The sequence below is a fragment of the Struthio camelus genome, chromosome 4, assembly GCF_040807025.1.
Source record: "Struthio camelus isolate bStrCam1 chromosome 4, bStrCam1.hap1, whole genome shotgun sequence".
Taxonomy (NCBI): Eukaryota; Metazoa; Chordata; class Aves; order Struthioniformes; family Struthionidae; genus Struthio; species Struthio camelus.
This window is the reverse complement of record NC_090945.1, coordinates 3,419,028-3,438,692: the sequence shown is the minus strand read 5'-3', so window position 1 is coordinate 3,438,692 and position 19,665 is coordinate 3,419,028. Positions and strand designations below refer to the sequence as shown.

The 19,665-nt window shown below is 51.8% G+C and overlaps 2 protein-coding genes across 5 annotated transcripts; both read left to right on the top strand.

Annotated features, from left to right (window-relative positions):
• The first annotated feature begins 810 nt into the window (after positions 1-810).
• Positions 811-7,298, top strand: ARL9 (ARF like GTPase 9). Of its 4 annotated transcripts, none has more exons than XM_068941102.1 (4): positions 811-1,155; positions 1,779-1,947; positions 4,794-4,969; positions 6,069-7,298. In XM_068941102.1, the coding sequence occupies exons 1-4, from the start codon at positions 1,057-1,059 to the stop codon at positions 6,246-6,248; spliced, it is 624 nt and encodes a 207-aa protein (XP_068797203.1). In that variant the 5' UTR covers positions 811-1,056; the 3' UTR covers positions 6,249-7,298. The 4 variants fall into 4 exon arrangements, with proteins under 4 accessions (XP_068797203.1, XP_068797204.1, XP_068797205.1 ...); XM_068941103.1 differs by lacking the exon at positions 811-1,155 and adding an exon at positions 1,429-1,467; XM_068941104.1 differs by lacking the exon at positions 811-1,155 and adding an exon at positions 1,495-1,554.
• Positions 6,472-18,934, top strand: SPMAP2L (sperm microtubule associated protein 2 like). Its single transcript, XM_068941005.1, has 10 exons — positions 6,472-6,510; positions 7,878-7,937; positions 9,860-10,011; positions 10,587-10,646; positions 11,652-11,777; positions 13,408-13,545; positions 13,880-14,000; positions 15,142-15,273; positions 15,836-16,011; positions 16,597-18,934. The coding sequence occupies exons 1-10, from the start codon at positions 6,472-6,474 to the stop codon at positions 16,709-16,711; spliced, it is 1,119 nt and encodes a 372-aa protein (XP_068797106.1). The 3' UTR covers positions 16,712-18,934.
• The last annotated feature ends 731 nt before the right edge of the window (positions 18,935-19,665 follow it).

The following is a 19,665-nucleotide window of genomic DNA, read 5'->3' as shown; positions in this document are numbered from 1 at the left end:
GACTGATTGCTGAATAGAAAGGATTCTTCTAAATTACTTGTCTGGATGATGTGCCTCCTCTTAGCCCACGGCTAGTGGCTACAGGAGAGAGAGAGCCCAGTCCTCCTGCCATTTAACTGCTGGAGGGTGGTTGGGAGAGCAGAGACAGTGGAGGAGAACACAGATTTGCCTTCTCCAGGCAGCTTCTTTGGTCAAACCTGTCTGAAACGCTTTAAGCAGATAGAAATGCCGAGTTGTGACACTGCTGGAACTATGACCAGGCTGCCTGAATGGTGCCCTCACTGCTCGCCCTGGGGATTTGTTCCCACGTAGGACCAGTCTGGGAGCAAATCTTGTTGCAGGGGGCGTGGGCAGCAGTAACAGGTGTGGGGAAGGCTGCCTGCATCTAATAGCTAAAAGCTAAGAGTGAAATAGCTCTTTATTTTACTGAAATCTTAGGAGTTTGCAGTGTCAGACGGGAAAGTTCTTGAGTTGGGAAATACTTCTGCTCAGAAAGGTTGAGGTTGGAAGGGACCTCTGGAGGTCCAACCCTCTTGCTCAAGCAGGGCCACCTAGAACGTGTTGCCCAGCACAGTGTCCAGGCAGCTTCTGAATATCTCCAAGGAGAGAGGCTCCACAACCTCTCTTGGGGCAACCTGTTCCAGGCCTCGGTCACCCTCACAGGAAAGACATTTTTCCTTGCGTTCAGACATAATTTTCTGTGTTTCAGTTTGTGCCTGTTGCCTCTCGTCCTATTGCTGGGCACCGCTGAAAACAGTCTGGCCCCGTCCTCTTTACAGCCTCCTATCAGATACTTACACACATTGATCAGATGCCCCCCTCAGTCTTCTCTTCTCCAGACTGAACAGCCCCTGCTCTCTCAGCCTTTCCTCATAGGAGAGGTGCTCCAGTCCCTTCGTCATCTTAGTAGCCCTCCGCTGGACTCTCTCCAGGAACTCCATGTCTCTCTTGTACTGGGGAGCCCCGAACTGGACACAGCACTCCAGGGGCGGCCTCACCAGGGCTGAGTAGAGGACATGGATCACCTCCCTCACCCTACTGGCAACGCTCCTCCTGATGCAGCCCAGCATACCGTTGGCTGCCTTTGCCGCAAGGGCACATTGCTGCCCAGGACTCCCAGCTCCTTCTCCGCAGAGCAGAGCTGCCTTCCAGCAGGTCAGTCCCCCGGCCTGTCCTGCTGCATGGGGTCATTCCTCCCTAGGTGCAGGACTCTGCACTTCCTGCTATTGCTCTTCATGAGGTTCCTCTCTGCCCGTCTCTGCAGCCGGGCGAGCTCCCTCCGGGTGGCAGCACAGCCATTGGCAAGGTCGTGGGCGGAAGCTTTTTTGGCTCCTTGTGCCTGTCACAACCGCCAGGGGCCGGTGCGGTTGGCTGAGGGCGGCGGACAGGGGAGGCGCCTGGGCTGCAGCTGGGCTCCCGCGTGTGCGTGTGCAGGGCTGTGGGCGGCGCCGGTACGCGGAGCCGTGGGTGCGCCGGCGGCAGGGGGGTAGAGGCGGAGCCGCGCCGCCCGCTGCCGGGGGCGGCCATGGGCTCCGGCCTGCGGCCCGCGGCGCGGTGGGGGGCGGCGCTGGCCGTGGCGGGCGGCGCGGCCGCGGCGCTGTGGGTCTGCGTGCGGAGCCGGGCCCCGCCGCCCCCTCCGGCCGCCGCCGAGCAGGTAGCGGGGTGGCGGGCGGGCGGGCGGGCGGCGGCGGCCGTCGGGGCCCCGGTGAGCGGCCGCCTGGGCTCGTGGCGGCTGCCGCAGTCCTTGTGCGGTAAACGTGCTTGCTCTCATTTCTCAGGGCAGGGGGCGAAGCAGGCAGATACTGGTGCTCGGCCTGGACGGGGCGGGGAAGAGCAGCGTGCTGCACTCGCTGGCCACTGACCGCGTGAAGCGCGGCACGGCCCCCACGGAGGGCTTCAACGCCGTCTGCGTCCACGCCGGAGAGACCCAGATGGAGTTCCTGGAGAGTGAGTGAACGCCTTTTAACGTGCAACGTAGGAAAAGCCGTTACGCTGCGTCGAGGGGTCGGGCTCCTACTTAAAAATCTTCCTAGGCACCTGTGCCCTGCACTGGATGGTTCAAAGGCTGTTATCGCCTTGGGGATTCAGCTTTCCCGTCCCGCTTCTTGAAGGAGATGACGTATTGGTATCGAGGAGGGTCTGCGTTCGTGCAGGCCTGTCATCCAGTGAGGCTGCTCCCGGACGGAGAGAGAAGGTTCGCAGGCTCGGTTGCGTGAAACCAGCCCAAAGCAGAGGCGTCCCTGGCAAGGCCTGTGTTCTGGTCCACGTCCGCTGCGTGTGGTACAGCTTCTCCTTGGTGTTCACATCTGACAAAAGCCAGGAGTGGAAGAGAAGCAAATAACAAGCTGAAAGAGCAGAGCAGAAAGATCCTTTTTTTTTTTTTTTTTTTTCCCTCCACGTGCTTTTTGTTCAAAAGCCTCATAGGTTTTGTTTTCTAGTCTTCAGTGGCCTATCAATGTCTTTAGGTTTTCACTCATCTTTCTGTGTCGTCCTTAGTGCTGATTTTTGGGTGTTGCCTGGGCCTGCAGAGAGCATGTCTTGGGATGCTTTTTGGGACTAGCCATTCTAGGGGCAGGCTAACCCCTGGGGAGGGTTAGGCAGATAGGGACCGTGGAGTCAAGTCAGTCTCTGGCACCAGAAGGCTGACATCCCCGCCTCATCAGTGTCTGGCTTCTGCAGCGGCAGAAGCTGCCTGCTGCTTCCTGTCAGTTTAGTGCTGTTGGGTACAAGTGCTTGACTGGCTTGCTTGGCAGCTAGTCCAGGGACACCTTACTACCTCTGTCAGCAGGCCTAAAGTGGTTATACTATTTCCAGGCACGTGGGGGTGAGACTTTGGGATGTGAAGATGAGGCCTCCAAGTTGGAGTGCGTCATTCCCTGTTCCAGCATCGTAAGGAGCCTCTGTAGCTTCTTAGGGAAACCATCTCTCCAGAGATGCTTGCAGCCTGTGCCCCTCTCCTAGTAGGTATTTGGCACCGCTGTCTCCCACTGGCTTTGCTGGAAATGGAGGTCCTCTGCCTAGCTGAGCCCAGAGAAACCCACCAGGGTTTCTCTGTTCCTGCCTGGGGATTGTCTGGGCCCGGCTCTGTGCGACCCATAGTAGGACCTGTTGTTTCTGATTCTTCCTTCCGTCTCCGGTCTGGGTTGGTAGTGACTGAGCTGTGATGGCTGTGGACTGACCCGCGTGAATGAAATGTCTCAGGCCAATTTCAGCCAGGTAAATCCGTGCGTGGCTCTCTAATCTGGTTACTTATCTGGTCCGTACCATTGCCTAGTCCAGGCAGGTTATCAGCCTACGCTGTGATCACGTGGCACAATATGATCAGCAGGCTGATCAGGGTTTTCATTGGGCTGACCTGGGCAGGTAGAAGACTGTCCTTTCTTCTTTGTACCATTATATAGCTATAAGTAGGGTGGTGTCTTGCCTCTGCGAGGGCCAGGAGCTCCTGGCTTTGGCCGAGTCCCTCCTGGTTTGGGAAAGAAAATGCTCTCTCTGAGGTTGCTGACCCCTGGGTTATGCTATGCATGAATGTACTGAAGAAAGGGAATGGTGGTGAGCCTCCAAAACATCAGAGTGCAGCATCAGGAGCGCCCGTCCCAAGTGTGACATGTCAGCCATGGCTCCTTCCCCGGGGCAGACTGCAGTTCTGCCTGCAAATATGCCGAGGCTCTTAAAAAAGAGGCAGGGAAACGTTGCTTCCATTTCTGTGTTCTTGAAACTAGCAAAACCTTTTGATTTAAGTGAAAGCAAAGATGCTCTGAAACACAACAAATGCACTGAATTCAGCAAGGGCAGTAAAAGATAGGCTGGCTCGTAAGAGCTCTTTGAAAAGGCAGGAAACAATTATAGGGAACCCTGAATGTATTGCTTTGAAAACTTGCTGTGTTTGGGTGACTCGTCCGTGACTTTTGAGCACCACAGTACTCTTGAGCAATGTACGATGTACCTTGTTCCCCAAAACCTTCGGTGTATAGAAGGAAGGGAGTGGACTTGGGCAGCTGAAAACACATCCGAAGGACGCTTATAATATTTTAAGCTATTCCTGCTCCCTATTACGTTCAACAGCTGCGAAACTCTTTGTTGTTCCCAGAGGGGAACAACAATCTCTGGCAAGTTGCTGTGTATGGCTTCACCGCAAAGTTGTTACCCGCCCTGTTTCTGAAGGTGGTTAGCTTTCCTTCATATGCAGCAGAGAAGAGGTCAGGTAGAAATGTATCCTGTGCAAAGATTTCTTCCATCCCTTCAGGCTTATTCAGAGAGTCTGCTAGGACTTGATTTTTATCTCTTCTTTAAGCACCTTTGGTTACGGACAGTGTGAGAGCTGTGGGAGTTTTGAATGAGTCCCTAGTGTCGTCCAAATCTGAGGCCCCCAGCTCACCCTAGAACTAAATTTCTCTCTTGGAAATTGTAGGCCTGCTTTGTCTTAAGATGAGCTGGATTGTGTGGGGACATGCTCACGTGGTCTTTCTGTATGCTGAACTTCTTTCTAATCTCCTTTCTTTTCTAGCTCTAGAGCAAGAACCAATGAGGCAAAAACCAACAGTAAAGAAACCGTGCCCAGAATCCTCTCAAAATAAGAGCCTAAAATTGAAAGAGTAAAAAAAAAAAAATTGTTTCTGAATGTCCGCATGTGTTTGTAGGGGACTTGTTTGGGGAAAATAAAGCTATTTCCAGTCTCACATATAGTAACCTAAGTGCCTTGGGTTTTCAGCCCAGGGCCTGCTGTCTGCACCTCTAGGAGCAGTGCTGCTTTGATCACTTGGTGAATGCTGTGCTGCTGTCTTCTCTTCCAGTCGGGGGTAGCGAGTCTCTGCGTTCCTACTGGAGGATGTACTTGCCCAAAGTGCTGCTGCTCGTCTACGTCGTGGATTCAGCTGATCATGCCCGACTGCCTGTGGCAAAACAGCTGCTTCATCAACTGATCCAGAATGACTCCACCCTGCCGGTGGTGATTCTGGCCAACAAGCAGGTAAGAGTTCCTCCAGCTTGGGCTGGCAGCTGCTCTGAAAACAACAGCAAGGCCTTTCAAAGGAGACTCAAGGCCTTTAAGGAGGCCCTGTAGCTGTGGAGCCGAAGGGGCTTTCCAGGGCACCTGCTGACCGCAAGAGAAACTATTCTGCATCCGTAAGATGCAGGCCCTGTGCTCATAGGCAGTGCGATATGAGCTGTGGGTGGAAATAATGGTCAAAACTGTTGTAGAGCTGCGAGATCGGAGAGCTGTAAGGGAGACCACAGCTAGACCTGGAGTCAGGGTTGTGTTCTGAATGTCTGTCCACAAGTATCACTTTACCTAGCAGCAGCCACGTAGTGAAGCACAGTTGTCCTAAAGCTGCTGCTGAGGCATGAGAGAAGAGAAACTGCAGTCTTTCTTTCATCACAAGGTTGTGTTTTCTCTGAAGGTATTTGTGACAGTGTTAGTGACTGCTGGCTATCCTTGGAGTAGGATTGTGCCTGGGGTATGATGAGATGACAGAACTGCCTAGGGTTTTTAAGCCCGGCTCTTCTTATATGCGGGCTGTGCGCTTGGTTCGCTCTGCGTCGTTACCTCCTCAATTTCTCATGACTTAGGTGTGTAACTTCAGCAGTCCTTTGTGTTTCTCTTGAATACAACTGTGGGCTTTGGCCTCATCGAGCACAAATGCTACTTCTGATCTGCTAGATGCCTGGGCCAGAAATGCTGGTGGCTGAGAAGGTACCGGGGGAAGAATTGCTATATTTGCACTGTTCTTGTAACTCTTTACTGGGCTTCTGCTGTCAGAAACAGGGTCTTGGGCCAGCAAGACCTTCATCTGCTTTGTACAGCTAGTCTTACATTGTTATTTGGAAACACTGCAATGACTGGAAGTAGGACTCTACATTTATTTCTTTGAGAAGAAGTTAGGTAAAAGTTAATTTTTTTTTTTTTCAAAGCATTGAGGAGCTTGGGAACTTGATCTTGTAGAAGGCACGAGTTGGTGCTCCCTGAGCTTTTGAAACTCTTCAGCTCCCTGGACGACGGCAGTAGCTCAAAGCAGGAATGGTGCCGCTGTCTTTTGCAGCTAACAGCTTGTTTTGTTTTTGTATATCAGGACCTTGAAGGTGCATACTGCATCACAGATATCCATGATGCTCTGGCGCTGTCTGATATTGGGGACAAGAGGAAGATGTTCTTGATTGGTACCCATGTGGCAGAGGATGGCTCTGAGATCTCCTCCAGCATGAAGGATGCAAAGGAGCTGATAACACAGCTGGTTTTGGAAACGCAGTGACAACTCTTTTCCTACAACATGACATTTGCAGCTGTGGGAGATGCGGTGTTAGTGTATGGTCAGCTTGCCACATGGCAACTGAAATGTGCAGATATTTTTTTTTCTTCTGTGTAGTTGTGGAGTTCCTGTGAAAATGATGTTGAATTGTTAAAATCTATTTTATGCAGTGATTTTAAAATATCTTTGAAAAGCCGTATATTTTTTAGAATATTTGTAGGGGGAAATGAGACACTCAGACAACAGAGTTAAGGAGATGTGTGGGGTAAACAGGCCTAAATGGCTTCTTGCCAGGTGGTAATCAAGAAGTGACCTCAATGGAACAAGTTGCATCCAGTGAATTTAACATGGCTTAGTGTCTTAGCCTATAATTGAAATATATTTACTTTTTATTTTAAAGAAGGTTTTACAGAACCCTGTTAGCAGTATTGTCCTGTTAAAAATGAGACCCAGCTTCTTGGCAGTGTCAGAAATGTAAAGTGCTGAGACTGGTATTTTCGACAGTGACAAATTATTGTTGGTGTAGCTGTACAGGATGCCATCTTTCAGGGAGTGGCAGATTGGAAATGTCTGGAAGTTGGGCTAGTTAGTGTGTCTGAAGTTTGGTACTCGAAATCATGAGCTGCTTCTGAAACTTTGGTTTACTGCTTATTTAGTGGATGAGAACAAGGAAATGAAAGTAATAAGACACTAAATATTTCTTTGCCTACAGGAAAAAAAACCCAAAACAGTGTAATTTCAGGTAGAGACTTAAAGCATTTAAGTTAAATTTGGCACCAAAGGTGGAGGGATTCCTTCATCAGTTTTAGCGGCTTATTTTGGTTTAGTCCAGGTTGTGCTGGAGGAAAATAAGCAGGTGAAAATCCATCGGTTTTGAAAATGATTTCTGTTATTGTGGCAGATGAAGAAGGCAAGCTGCCAGGGAGCGATGTGTTTCAGGATCTAGTCAATGCTGTATAGGGCACATGAGTGTTTTTTAATTGCATTTATTGTACAAGGGTTTTGTAGCTTTGTCCTTCGGGACAGATGAATAAAGCAGAAATTTTATGCTAACCACTGATCTATGCTTCATTTACCTGAACAAGGGGTGATATATCAACCCCCCTTACATGGCCTGAGGGGCCTCCTTGGGCAGTTACCTTTAAGATCAGGCCTTTTCACTCTTCTATAAGGGATGAATGCTCAGCTCACCCATCAACACTGAATCCCTGCAAATCCTCCGCTGCCGATAAGGCTCCATCTTCTGAGGTTGGTCCAAGAGAGCGGGAAGCTGATGAGAAGCCGGGGCAGGAGGGCACCACAAACACCTTAGGGGACTTTGGAGGGGCTCCCCCTGCATGGTGGGGCTCCCCTGGCCCTTTAGGCTAGTCCACTGCCTGGCACGCATACCTCAGTGGAATTGGGGCTCAAAATGCATGAAGGAGTGCTCAAAGGTACATAGAAGTGATAGTTTGGAGCGTTCTCCAGACAAATGCACGTCTGCGCATTGCTTGGCTGTTATCACTATCGGGGCGTGTGGCTACCCGTAATCACACCTGATGTCGTTTCTCTCCACTGCCTGTATTGCCATATCTCAAGTTTGTCCTGTTTTCCTGTGTCTTAAAACGTGATGACTCCTTTGATACTTTACAGAGTCCAATTGAATACAGCCGCTACTCCTCTGAGGCTTTCAAAGCTCCCTTTGAAGTAGTGGTAAAAGGAAATAATAGGTTCTTAGACTGAGCCAAGTGGAAGCCTGCAGGTTACCAGTGGTGTTGGTGCACGTCCCAGGAAGGTGATGTTGGGGAGGGGATGTGGTGCTGATGCTGTCTTGCAGTCCTGGGAACTGCCAGAAGCCTGCGGTCAGGAGCAGTTACCAGAGAGGAGTGGAGCACGTCATGTGCGAGCACATCGCTGTGCAGCTTCACTGGGAAAGTATCAGGGATACCAACCGGCGGAAAAACGTACAAATCTCTGCTGAGCAATTGTATTCTAAGGAGATGCATAAACTCCTCCTGCCTTGCAAATACTGCATGCTGAAGAATGGGCAGCCCAGGCTGCAGACATTGCCAAGCCTTTAAAATTCACCTCCTCTTCTCGTCTTTGCAGTTTCTTGCCACTCGTCTTGCATATTTGAGTGGCAGGTAAGAAACCCTGCCAGCCCCAGCCTCCTGCCTAGGGTCTGGACCATGCCCTAGGTCTCTTGGGGAGAGCTTGGTTGGGGATTTATGCCGAGCAGCAGCTCAGGGTATTGGATCCACTGTAATAAGCACATAGAGGAAATAATGCCTGGTTTTGCCTTTCCCCCCTGCTTCTCATTGCAAACAAGGTCTGACTGTCTTGCCCCTTCAAAACTGGAGCTGTGACCTTTTGCTTTAGAAGGTCATGTCAAAAGGAGTTAGAGCCTCTTAAGCGATGAGTTTTTGTGACCTCAGGCAGCTAAGGGGGATACGTCCGTGTCTGGCTGCAGCAGTCTAGCATTCAGCAAGGCCTTATTTTCCCTGCTGGAAAGGACAAGTGGGACCAGAATGCAAATGCTCTCCCAAAGCGGTTTCATCCTCTTCCCTTGTAAGTGGATTTGCTTAACTCCTTCAAGTTGCAGACCTGCTGAAGAAACATCCTGCCTGAGGAGGCCTGTCTAGCCATGGCTCTTGCTTTGATAAAAGAGTACAAAGTCATCTTTTTTTATTTGTTGGTAATTGGAAAAACAATTGAGATTAACGATTGTCAAGTGATTTGAGGGACGTGATCTGGACCTACCTGTGACTCATCTCTTCATTGGAGCATGACACAAGCTTCACAAGGCAGTGTCCAAGCAGAGCTGAGAGACAACAGAGATGCACGCACCCTTTGCAGTCCATTTGGATGTGGCTGCATAGTGGATCTGTGCCGAGCGACCAACCTGCCTGTGCAGAAAGAGTGATGAACCTGTCTGCAGAGAGGGCGGCGGGGTCTGCCAGCTCTGTGACGCAGTTAGGCTGGGGATGTGCGTGTCCTTCAACCCTTTGTGACTTCATGGGGAAAAGACTCTGGAGAGCCACTGGGGAATTAACAGCTGAAACCGGATTTTGGCTCCCAAAAGGACTGCTGCCTTCCTGAGCATGTCCTGTCTTGAACTGGCATCAGGGGGCCAATGTCCCAAGGGCAGTTCCCCCTGCGATGCTGGGGAGCTGAGTTTGTGGTGTCATGAGCAGCAGTTAGGTATGATGGGGAGACTAACCAGCGTGCCACTCGTGGGGGAGCACGTGGCAAGGGCATTCGAGGATCCTCGCTAGTGCTGAGCTCTCCAGCAAGTGTTTACCAGGGCTCAGTGTCTCGCTGGAAGTTTCAGTCCCTTCAGACAAAGCGCGAGGTCGCTCCCAAAGCACAGACATCTCTTTACACTGGTGTCTTTGCTCCTCGCTAGGGCTACGCTGCCCTCTTGCCAGGTGACATTAAGCAGGGGAGCGATGTCCTAGGCTTTCACCCTCTGTGGTCTTTTTGATGGTATGGACAGCCATGACCACCTGTGTTGCATGGTTGCTCTCCATGTCACCGAGGGCAGGTGCCTGCGGCCCTGGTGGGCGGTTGCACCAGGACACTCTGCAATGCATTCGTGGCAGCAGTGCCTGCTCATCCTTCTCTTTTGTGCTCAGGATCACAAAGCACAAGCACTTCCCAGCCTCTGGGGTTTCAGACCTGAGACACTGGATCAGCAGGACCGGACAGTGACTTCTGATCTGGATCTGAATATTCAGTATAAACGTCTTCAGTGCTGCATAATGCATGCTCCAGGGACACAGGCCAGGTATATTCCTGCAGCACATAGCATACAGCATCTAAGATCTCCTGGGTGCTAAATGGACTGAAATAAAACAGTAAATTAAATTGTGAAGTTTAAGCCCTTTAAGGAATACATCTTCACCTGTGCTCCTAAAGCCCTGTGACAACAGTGCTGTTTCCATGGTGCCCTTTTAGTAAACACATGGGTGATGACAGTGGGTGTTTCTGTTCGCCTGGGGTTGTGTGGGCTGGGAAATTGTCCATCCCCCATCTGCTGTGGTTGCATGGCATGTTATTAACCAGAAAAGTGTTTCCCCGCCGCCCCCTGCCATGTCCCAAAGGGACTCTGCAGCAGGGGCAGAATTGCAAATTCATATCTCCGCATACCAAAAGATAGCACGAAAGTCCCTAAGCTGGTGAGTTCACCAGGAGGTTAAAAGGATGGACAGTTACTTGGAGCGAGATCCCTTAAAAGCATGCTCGTGAAGGATGAAGGCAATGGCACGGGGGTTCGAGAGGCTTAGGGCTCTAAGTACAGCAGTAATTGCTTTATGCTTTGTTGGTCTAACAATTGAATGGTACCTTTGTCCTTTACTGCAGTTTTTGCCGGCTCCAAGAACTTGCAAGACCCAAGAAAGTGTTTTGTGCAAATGATCCCAGGTAAGGAGGCACATGGACAGCCTGGCTGAGGGCAGATGGGATCTTGGCCAGCGTGGACTGAGACCTTTGTCCTCCTATGGCCCTGCTCTCAAGAGCAGAAGTGGCTCCAAAAGCACCAAACTGAGACGTTTGAGATGCAAGGGTCTCTGTTCAGTTTACTCTTTCATATTTTCAATCCAAAAACGGTGTTTGGCCCGGTTTTTGTCTTTGCTGCCTTGGTCTGGTGTCTCGGATGCTGCAGGGCAGGATGGTGCCGTGGTGCGAGCGGACTAGACCCTGCTGGAGCTGCAGGCCAGTGTACACTGGAGGACACAACCCCACTTTAGAAACAGGATCGCCCTTGGTGGTATGGGATCAAGCACAGGCACCAGCCTCTTGATGTCTCCTCTGCTGTCCAGTTGGATGTTGCTGTGCTTGAGAAAGGCTCTACAAACCCGCCACCCCGCTGTCCCCTATCCTGATTGCCCTGGTGCTCTCTCCTACCATGGCAGAGGTTCATGCTGTCTCCCTCTCTTGGTAGGGGGATGGATAACTCCAAATTCATTCTGAGGGTGGGGGAGTTAGCACAAATGTGGCTGCAAAACGTCACCCACTTTCCATGGCACAACCCGACCATAACCTTATTATTATTTTTACCATCATACCTGCGGTATAGCTAGATGGTACTGGTGAGGCAAGTAAAATGCAACCATGAACCCGCCCCCAGGGACTTCAAGATGTAATGAAATGACCCTTTCTGCACATGCCCTGGGAACTGTAAAACCAGATTCATCACCTGAAGGTCCTTTTCTTTTAAAGTTGACAGCAACTGCCCACATAGTGGTAGGAAACTCAGTGCCAGAGGTGGCATGTGCTCGGGGGATGGCTGTGGCACTTGAAGCTGCGGGGAGCCTTAGGGACCAGGAGTGTGTCCCATCCTAGGCAGGGAGGGAGGCCAGCCCCAGCAAGCACACTTCACATTCATGCACATTTCAAAAAGCATGTTTCACGCTCTGTTCTCGCTAGGCTAATGTGGGGAAACCAACAGACCATCTGGACCCTCTCACGGGGCGCCATGACTGCTCGGCCGTCCCCAAGAACAGTGGCCCTGGCCAAGCCCAAGCGCAATTTTGATGGCAAGCCCCAGCGCAGGTCAGTGGTGTGGGAGCACATCCTGGTGAAAGAGGTTGTTCGGATGGTGCTCAATAGAGAGACGGGGTGGGGGTGCGGAGATGTGCTGGCTCCTGGGGGAAGGGGAGAAGCGAATGGAGCCGTGTGCCACCTCGGGCCCTGCCACAGCCACCCCACAGGGAGCTCCTCACTGCTGAGACCTTCTAGGCTGTGCCGATGCTTGGAGCAGGAGCTGTGTGCAGCAGGGGAGAAAGTGCTTCCAAAAAGAGAAAGAATTGGGGAGGGTTCAGTTTTGATGCCCTTTTATTTCCTCATAGCCTCCGGCAGGGGCTATTCGTGGCTGCGGGAAGGGCTTCTGGGACTGCAGTCCTGATTGCTGCTCTGGTTAGAGATTGGGTCAGCTGCCCCCGGCGACAGCTTTGATCTCAGTCTCCAAGCACATGAGAGTATTTTCCTTTGCTGCTATCCAAACCCTCTCCTGGCCAAAATCCTCCAAAAAGCAGCTTTCCATCTTCTCGGAAAAAGAGACATCACATGTAGGCACGCATGCCCTGATGGAAACATGTATGTGTCATCCCTGTGTGTATAGAGAGACTGTCTGTCCCTACAGTGTTCCCTGTCCGTAGTGGGGCTGATGCAGCCCAACCAGGCCCATGGCCACTGTTAGCGATCCTCTGCATCTTCTTGGAGCAAGACCTAAACTTTGAGGATAAAGGACAGGAAGCGCTCTGAACAGAAAAATCTTGTAGCATCCCACCGCCACTGGAGGGAACCTGTGGGTTGTTGGTGAAGAGCTGGTCAAAGGGGTCCATGTTTGGAAATAGGAGTGAAAAATAATGCAAAAATCGTAAAACTCAGTGGGGCTGGGGGGGCGGGGTGGTGCTGTATTGCTTGAAGCTACTCATCTGTGGCTCTGTTGGAGGGAATGAAGCTCTTTTGGAGACAGGACAACAGCTGCTAGTCTGTAAGAAGCCCTAGCAGTGAAAATGGGGACGAACCCATGTCGCACTCCTGGCTTTCCTCTAGCTGGAGGGATGTCCAGATATGCATGCAGGCACGTTTCCCTCCTGTGCTACCGTCCTCACTTCGGGGGTCCCCATCCTCCTTGGAGCCTCTGCCCTGACTGGTGGTGTCCCTCTGAGAGCCCTTCCCGTCCTTCTGCTCGCCTCTTCCCTGGTGATGGTGGGCGTGTGCACCAGCTGTGGCCAACGGAAAGCCGGCTGAGCGGGCACTGGGCAAGCCTGGGGAGATCCTGGGGTGAAAGGAGTTGCAAAGGTGCAAGGTGCTGTCAAGCCATCGCGACAAAGAGGTTTCTAAATTGGCAGCTTGTGGAGATGAACAGCGGAGACGCTGCCAGTTTTGCGTGCCAAAGCGCCTTCTTGAAATGGCCCAGGGAATGGCCTAGACTTTGAAAACATTGTACTGGAGGGTGCTTAAAAAAGCACTTTGCATATGGAAACAAGCAATTACCTTTCAAGTCAGGTAATCCCAAGTGTAAATGCGCATTTGTTCATGGCTTTTCCATGCGTGCTGTTGCCAACTGTGGTCCATGCAACAAGCACAGATATTTAACCTGCCTTTGAATGCCATCCACCAGGATCACATTCACTGTCTGTTGGCTGCACTAACTCCTCTGTGCTGTTTCCCCAAGACCCCTCTTCTTGTACAGCTGTGGCCGGGAATCAGAGATCTGGGAGCGTCCCCCGCTAGTGGATTTTGGCTTGCCTTCTGATCGGCTACTGAAGTTATCTGAGCCTAAAAAACACCAGGCAGCTTACCTGCAGCAAAGGTGAGAGGCCAGAAGGCCTGTAGGGTGCTATAGGTAAGCCCTCGGCACTTGCAGCGTCAGAGCAACTTAAAAGTAGTAAGCACAGAAGCAGGGGATGGGTATAACAGAGCACAAAATGCAAAATACAGAGCAGGGACCCTGCTGGGATGAAAAGCCTGGGACTCTGGTGGGATGAGCGTGTTGTGAGCTGGGAGCGAGCATGAGACAATGCTGCCGGTCCCCTGTGTCCATCTCCCTTTGTGCAAACGTGGGGCTCGAACACCCCAGCTGCAGCCTGGCATAACCAGTGGGGGCACCAGCTATGCGTGACCACACCATGGCTCTCTGCTTCCAGACCCCGCCAGTCCCCTGAGTGGCCTGTGTCACCAGGTGCACTGAGCTGTGAAGCTTCCCCTCGCGTCCTGCAACTTGCCCAGCCCAAGGCGCTGCACCCTGCGTTCCTGCCAGCCAGAGAGGTGAGGCGATGTGGTGCAACGGCCTGAGCTTTTGCACCCTGTATCCTGCCCGCCAAATGTGCTGGATGTGTGCCATGGAGGGGAAAAGCTGACCGGTTCTCTTGGGGTTTGCAATACCAAGAGCAACTGCTTTTTTGGAGCGAGATGCTGCCGTTCTTGCAAAAGCTCCCTGGTGAGAGATAGAGAACAGACAGGCTGGAGCAGCCCAGAATAGCAGGCGAGCCAAGGGAGGGGCCTGGGATGCATCCCCTGATAAAGCAGTCTGGGAAAGTGGAGAGAGCTGGTGGGAACAGCCCATGTAGGGAACAGAGCCAGGTCTGGAGCTGGACAGCCGTGCTCCAAGCTGTGTACGGATGGGGCATGAGCCTGCAAGCAATATATATATATATATATATATGTATATATTTTTACCACTGGTTTACCAGAAGCCTAATTTAGAGAGGTATTTCCAAACTTGCTCCTCTGAGGCAGGCCATCGCTTTGGCTGGGGCGGGGAGGGCTTGGGGCAATCTCAGATTACACTCATTTCCATGGCAAAGGCCAAGTTTTCTGGCTTCAGTCTCTAAGCTGAGAGGTATGGGAGGACATGCTGGAGTGGGCCTTAGATTCAGTAATGCTGCGAAAAAGAGAGTGAGGAGTCCCATGCTGGTGCAGCAGTCCCTTTTGCTGTAGGAATACTGTTAACTGCACCAGCACCCTTCCCCTGAAATCTCAGTGTTTCTACTTAGCAAGGAACTTCTGTGATTCAGCCAGGAGTAAGGCTATGAAGAGTATTTCTCTACTCTAGAAAATAAATCTTTCTCTGCACTTTTCCAGGCTCTCATTACCAGCCTTTCTCTCCTGGCTGTGAGCGGGCGACAGCTGGAGAAAACAGTAATATTGGCCGTGGCATACAGATCCAATTAGGGCCCAAGTTACCCTATAGTCGAGGTGAAAGAAAAAAAAACAATGGGTGTTGGGAAAACAAGAGTGCCCTCTCTTGTAGGTGTGCTGAGTGTTCATGCCTTAGGGGTGGGAGCATGTCCCTGTTATGCCAACCTGGGATGCCACGGCCGTTTGGCTGGGGTGACAGAGCCTTCCCAAAGGGCTGGTGCTGCCACAAGTGTGCACGTCCCTCCATGGCCACCCTGAACCTGTGTAGGTGGAGACGCAGGTTACAAGCGCTGCAGCCTTGGCCAGACCGTCCTCGCGGTTACAGCATCTCGCAGAGCCCCGGCTCAAGAAGGAGACCTGCTACTATGACCTGGGATCCCCTGAATGTGCCATCTGGCCGGTAAGGCAGCGTGGCTGGAGGCTGTGTGTGGCAGGGACGTCAGGCAGTGGGAGGGCATCAAGAGCCTGGCGGCTGGGCTGGAGGCACGGGGCCTCCGGAGCTCCACCCAGCAGCCTCAGATGTGGTGTCCATGAGGCTGATACAGCTGCTCCCTGGGCTGGAAACCAGGCCTCATCCTCCCTCTAGGGCCTGACCTGGCTCCCAGCAGGAGAACGGCAGCCCTTTGCCTCGTATCTCAGCAGGGCGAGATGCGGGTCGGGACAGATCGCTACAGGGCAGCACCTGCAAATATGGGGATGGGGAGAAGTGGACGAGTGTCTAGTTGGGATGTCCAGGCCGGGTGTGCTGGTGGACAAGTTGGCCGAGGACTATGAGCAAGCAGAGCCTGGAAGGTGGGCTGTGAGACTGGCCAGACAGTGGTTTCCCCTTCCACAGCTCATCTGGTGCCGGACCCAGCCATGGCCGGGATCATGTCCCATCGCTGTGCAGTCACTGAGCTGCATATTTGTCACCCCTGGATGCCAGGGACACCCATGAGGACTCTCTCCTCATTCCTCCGCAGGTGTCCAAGGCAGCTCAGCAGGCAATCGCAAGTCCTCGGACCCTAGAGTTGGCCAAGGCAAAAAGGTTGCTTCCCGACTATAAGCCCCTGAGGGATGCTGAGTGGCCAGTGACAAAGGCAGCGACGCTTGCAGTGGCTACACCAAGGCTCGTGGAACTGGCCCAACCTCGCAAAAGGTAGGCGCTGCCTCCCTGTGACGGGGAGATGCTCTGCTCTCAGCCCGTTTTGTGCAGGCCCCAGCACCTTACTCAGTTGGGTTTGGCCAGCGTCATTAAACCACTGCCCTTCTGCTGCCAAAACGCATGGGTTTTGTATGGCTGGATGTGTTAATGCTACATGGATTGTGGTTTGAAAAGAATTTTTGAGGTGGCAGGAGACATCAGAAGAGAAGCAGGAGAGGTACTGGGAATGACTGGTTGGGGTATAATAACTGCAGTTTAAAAAAGTGGCTGGCTGACACGCGGCGCAGTGCAGCACATCCGTATTGCCCAGTGTGGGGCAGCTGGCCTCCCCTTGGGTAGGAGATATGGATAGGATCCTTCCCAGAGGGCGAAGGCACGCCTGGCTGCAGCAGCTGGGGCAACATCAGCAGGGCGGCCGCCCCACAGTGTCCTGGTGACAGTGAAGCAGGCATGACCGCTGTTGTCCTCCACTGCCAGCAGAAAGGCAGGGCTTGGGCAGAGGTGTGACGACTGGCAAGCGGCTTCGAGAGCTGGCCCCGCCGCGGTCCGACCTGACCTGCTCTGTCCTCGCTCCCCCAGGCCTCCTATGGACTTGGCTCAGTTCAACCCCGAGGCGTTCACGGTGAAGGAGGCTGCTAAGAAGGCGACTTGCTCCGCTCGGCTCCAAGAACTGGCGCAGCCCGTTAAGCACTGAGCTCCTGCAGAAATGCGTCCTGCTGCTTGTGCTGGCTGCCCCCGTTGCCCCTCCAGGCTGGGCTGTGGCTGTGGCTGAAAAACCTGGAGCACAGCTCAGGGGCAGCACTTTCTTGCAAGCAGCGCCCTTTTACTGGGCTTATCTGGCTGGTTAAATAAAACAGTCCTTCCTTAAAAGCAAAATAGTCACCAGAGGAAAAGAGCAGAATTTGGCCTAACGTGGGAAGCCTCTCTCCCAGGGAGCAGTTGTGTTTGGGGTTTACTGCTCTTCTTGTTTCATTTTTAATAGTCGAAGAAATAGTGAAATAATGGTGCTACTGAGGGAAGGCAGCACAGGACCTGTTCTTTCACATACAGGAATGTGACAAACCAAAGCCTACAGGGCACAGGTGGTTAATGCAACACAACTCCTGGTCTGCGGTTTCAACATGTTTGCTAAAGTTTAGAGGCCTTATTAGTGACATGCAGTTTTGTGCTTGCAACAGCAATAGAGACACACAAAGCTGCAAAATTAAGATCCAGGGCTGGACTTGACAAGGTGCAAAGCTTTAGTTAAGAGTTTGAAAATGGTGGTGGTGGGTGGGGAATGAACGTGGAAGTCAGTGTGGATTTTGGGCCCCCTTTTCTTGAAGGCGCAGGGAATGGGCAGACCAAGCGTTTTACTTTGCATGCCTCTTCAATACAAATTTTGCAAGCTGATTGAGCCTGTGCAGTTCAGATAATGCGGTTGTGTGATGTGGGGCAGAAGAGTTGAGCTTTGCATTGGCGTTTTTGGAGTCCAACCCAAAAAAGCAGAGTTCCCTTCAGCATAAGGGAGGAGGCATGTTGCAAAGGCTAAGAAGAAAATGGGTATTGGTGTCAGACTCTGCAAAACAAACTCTGAGCCCCAGTCAGATTTGAGGGTAAGTCAGTTTGGCAGCCGGATTGCTGGGGGACAGCGCAGGCTATGTGTGCCTCCAGCGTGGGACACGGTACAGCAGAGACCATTTCCATGTTTCCTATAGGTTTGGTGTGTTTTGCACTGGCAACCCAACCGCTGTTGCTGGGCTGGCGATACTGAGGCGAGAGAGACGCTTTCCAATAAAGGTCAAAATGCTTAAGTGAAAGTACCACTGAAGGAGAAGGACAAGCAAAAATAAGGAGTCTCCCAAGCACATGGCAGTTTTGGTGCCAGTCAACGCATCTTAATCTTCCCTGTGTTAATCTGATTCTTCTGCCCAAGGAATCGAGGCAGCTGACCACACACTAGAAGCGGATTAATCAGAGGATCCACTAATTGCTCCGCTAAGCCACTAAGCAGAAGATTTTTTTTTTTTGGAACAAGGTAAGGTCATTGAGGAACGGTGCTTTTTTTTGCCCATGCACTGGCCTGTTCAAAGAGCAGGCGCAGTTTGGGCCTTGCACGAGAGCTCCAGCATGGCTGCATTGTCACGGCTTGTAGGCGGCCAGAAAGAGGCTGGTGCGGTCCCCCGCCCACGTCATTGCGGCACCTGCTGAGGCCACCTTGGAGAAGCGCTGCCCTTCCAGAGGTGTATGTCCCCCACTGCTGGGACACGGAGCGCAGGCGAGGAAATGACACGGCTCCTCTCAGCCAGAAAAACTTTGCATTTTATTAATGCACCAGGAAAAAAAAAAAAAAAAAGACCAGTTCTTTCCCTTTGGTGACATTTGAGAGATGTGAGAAGGGTCTTGGCTCGATCTGGTTACGATGTAGCCACTTGGTTTGCCAATATCTTAGAGTTACCATTTGCATCTAGAACTAACCAAGATCACACTAACATACATCACTTCTGGTTTTCCAGGTGTCCTGTGCTCTGGATGTTAAAGCTAACCCACATACCTTGTATCTGGGGATCATAAGGAAAAGACACACACACACCCCCACACACATCCACACCCACACACACCCCTATATCTGGACCTTTCATGGTAGCTTTTCTGCGAGGCCAGGACATAGGCATGAGATTGCCTGGCTCTGTGCAGCCACTGCTAATGATGTGAATTGCTTGACAGGTTATGCAGCCATTGAAAGCTGTATACATACATGTATCTATATATAATCTTTTTTTTTTTCCTTTTTCCTGATTATGTACACTTTAAATAAAAGTTATATTAAATAGCAGGGTATTCGTTTTGTACCACAAAACCTATTGCAACAGGGGAAACCCACTCCAAAGAGTTTTGCCATCATTTGCGGCAGGTACGGGGACAGGAGCAGCATCCTCTAGTCCCTGACGGACCCACTCTCTGAGGGCAGCCCTTCAGACTTCCTCCACTCTGCCAGGCGTTGCTTGAACCATTTCTGGAGGGGGGGGAAAAAAAAAAAAAAACAAGGAGTAAGTGCACTGCGGTGAACAGACCCTCTGAATCGCCTTGCTAAGGAGCAAATGGAGCCAGCACGGGGGCCCAGGCAGGGGAAGCACGCGACGCTGCTGTCTTTCAGCGAGTTGCTGCGTTGCTCCTAGTCAGCGCAGGCAGTGGGACAGCAACTCCTGACCCAACTTGTGACCCCACACAGGCATCTCCTCCAAACCGTCTCCTCGGGCTCAGTCTAGACCTTGATAGGCCGGGCAGGTCCTCATTTTAATGCTGTGCATCCCGATTTTTCTTATAAACAGAATAAGAGGTTGGCTAAGCCACTGCTGGATGGTGTTTGTTTAAATGCCTGGAGCAGTAAAACAGTGAACCCTCTTCAGAAAGGATGAGAGGCAAAATACAGGGACTCTCGGGAGATTTATGGACAAATAGATTTTTTAAAGGGGATGCGAAGTGAGCTGGTCGTCAAGAAATATACATGGCTGTGTCATTCTCCGGGTAACTTGGAATGGCTAAGCCAACTCCCGGATCTGCTGATGCCGGTTCAACACAGCTGCAATTTGAAACGGGGGATAAAATGCCGCTTGGCTAAAGCCACATTACCTCTGTAAGAACAGAGGTAAAATTCATGTGTGCCGG

Bases quoted from the DNA above. Each gene is read 5' to 3' on its own strand.
- ARL9 (XM_068941101.1), top strand. From the start codon at position 1,526: ATGGGCTCCGGCCTGCGGCCCGCGGCGCGGTGGGGGGCGGCGCTGGCC. The intron at 1,655-1,778 runs GTAGCGGGGTGG...CTCATTTCTCAG, and splicing joins CTCCGGCCGCCGCCGAGCAG to GGCAGGGGGCGAAGCAGGCA. The intron at 1,948-4,793 runs GTGAGTGAACGC...CTTCTCTTCCAG, and splicing joins CCAGATGGAGTTCCTGGAGA to TCGGGGGTAGCGAGTCTCTG.
- SPMAP2L (XM_068941005.1), top strand. From the start codon at position 6,472: ATGAGACACTCAGACAACAGAGTTAAGGAGATGTGTGGG. The intron at 6,511-7,877 runs GTAAACAGGCCT...GATACTTTACAG, and splicing joins GAGTTAAGGAGATGTGTGGG to AGTCCAATTGAATACAGCCG. The intron at 14,001-15,141 runs GTGAGGCGATGT...GAACCTGTGTAG, and splicing joins CGTTCCTGCCAGCCAGAGAG to GTGGAGACGCAGGTTACAAG.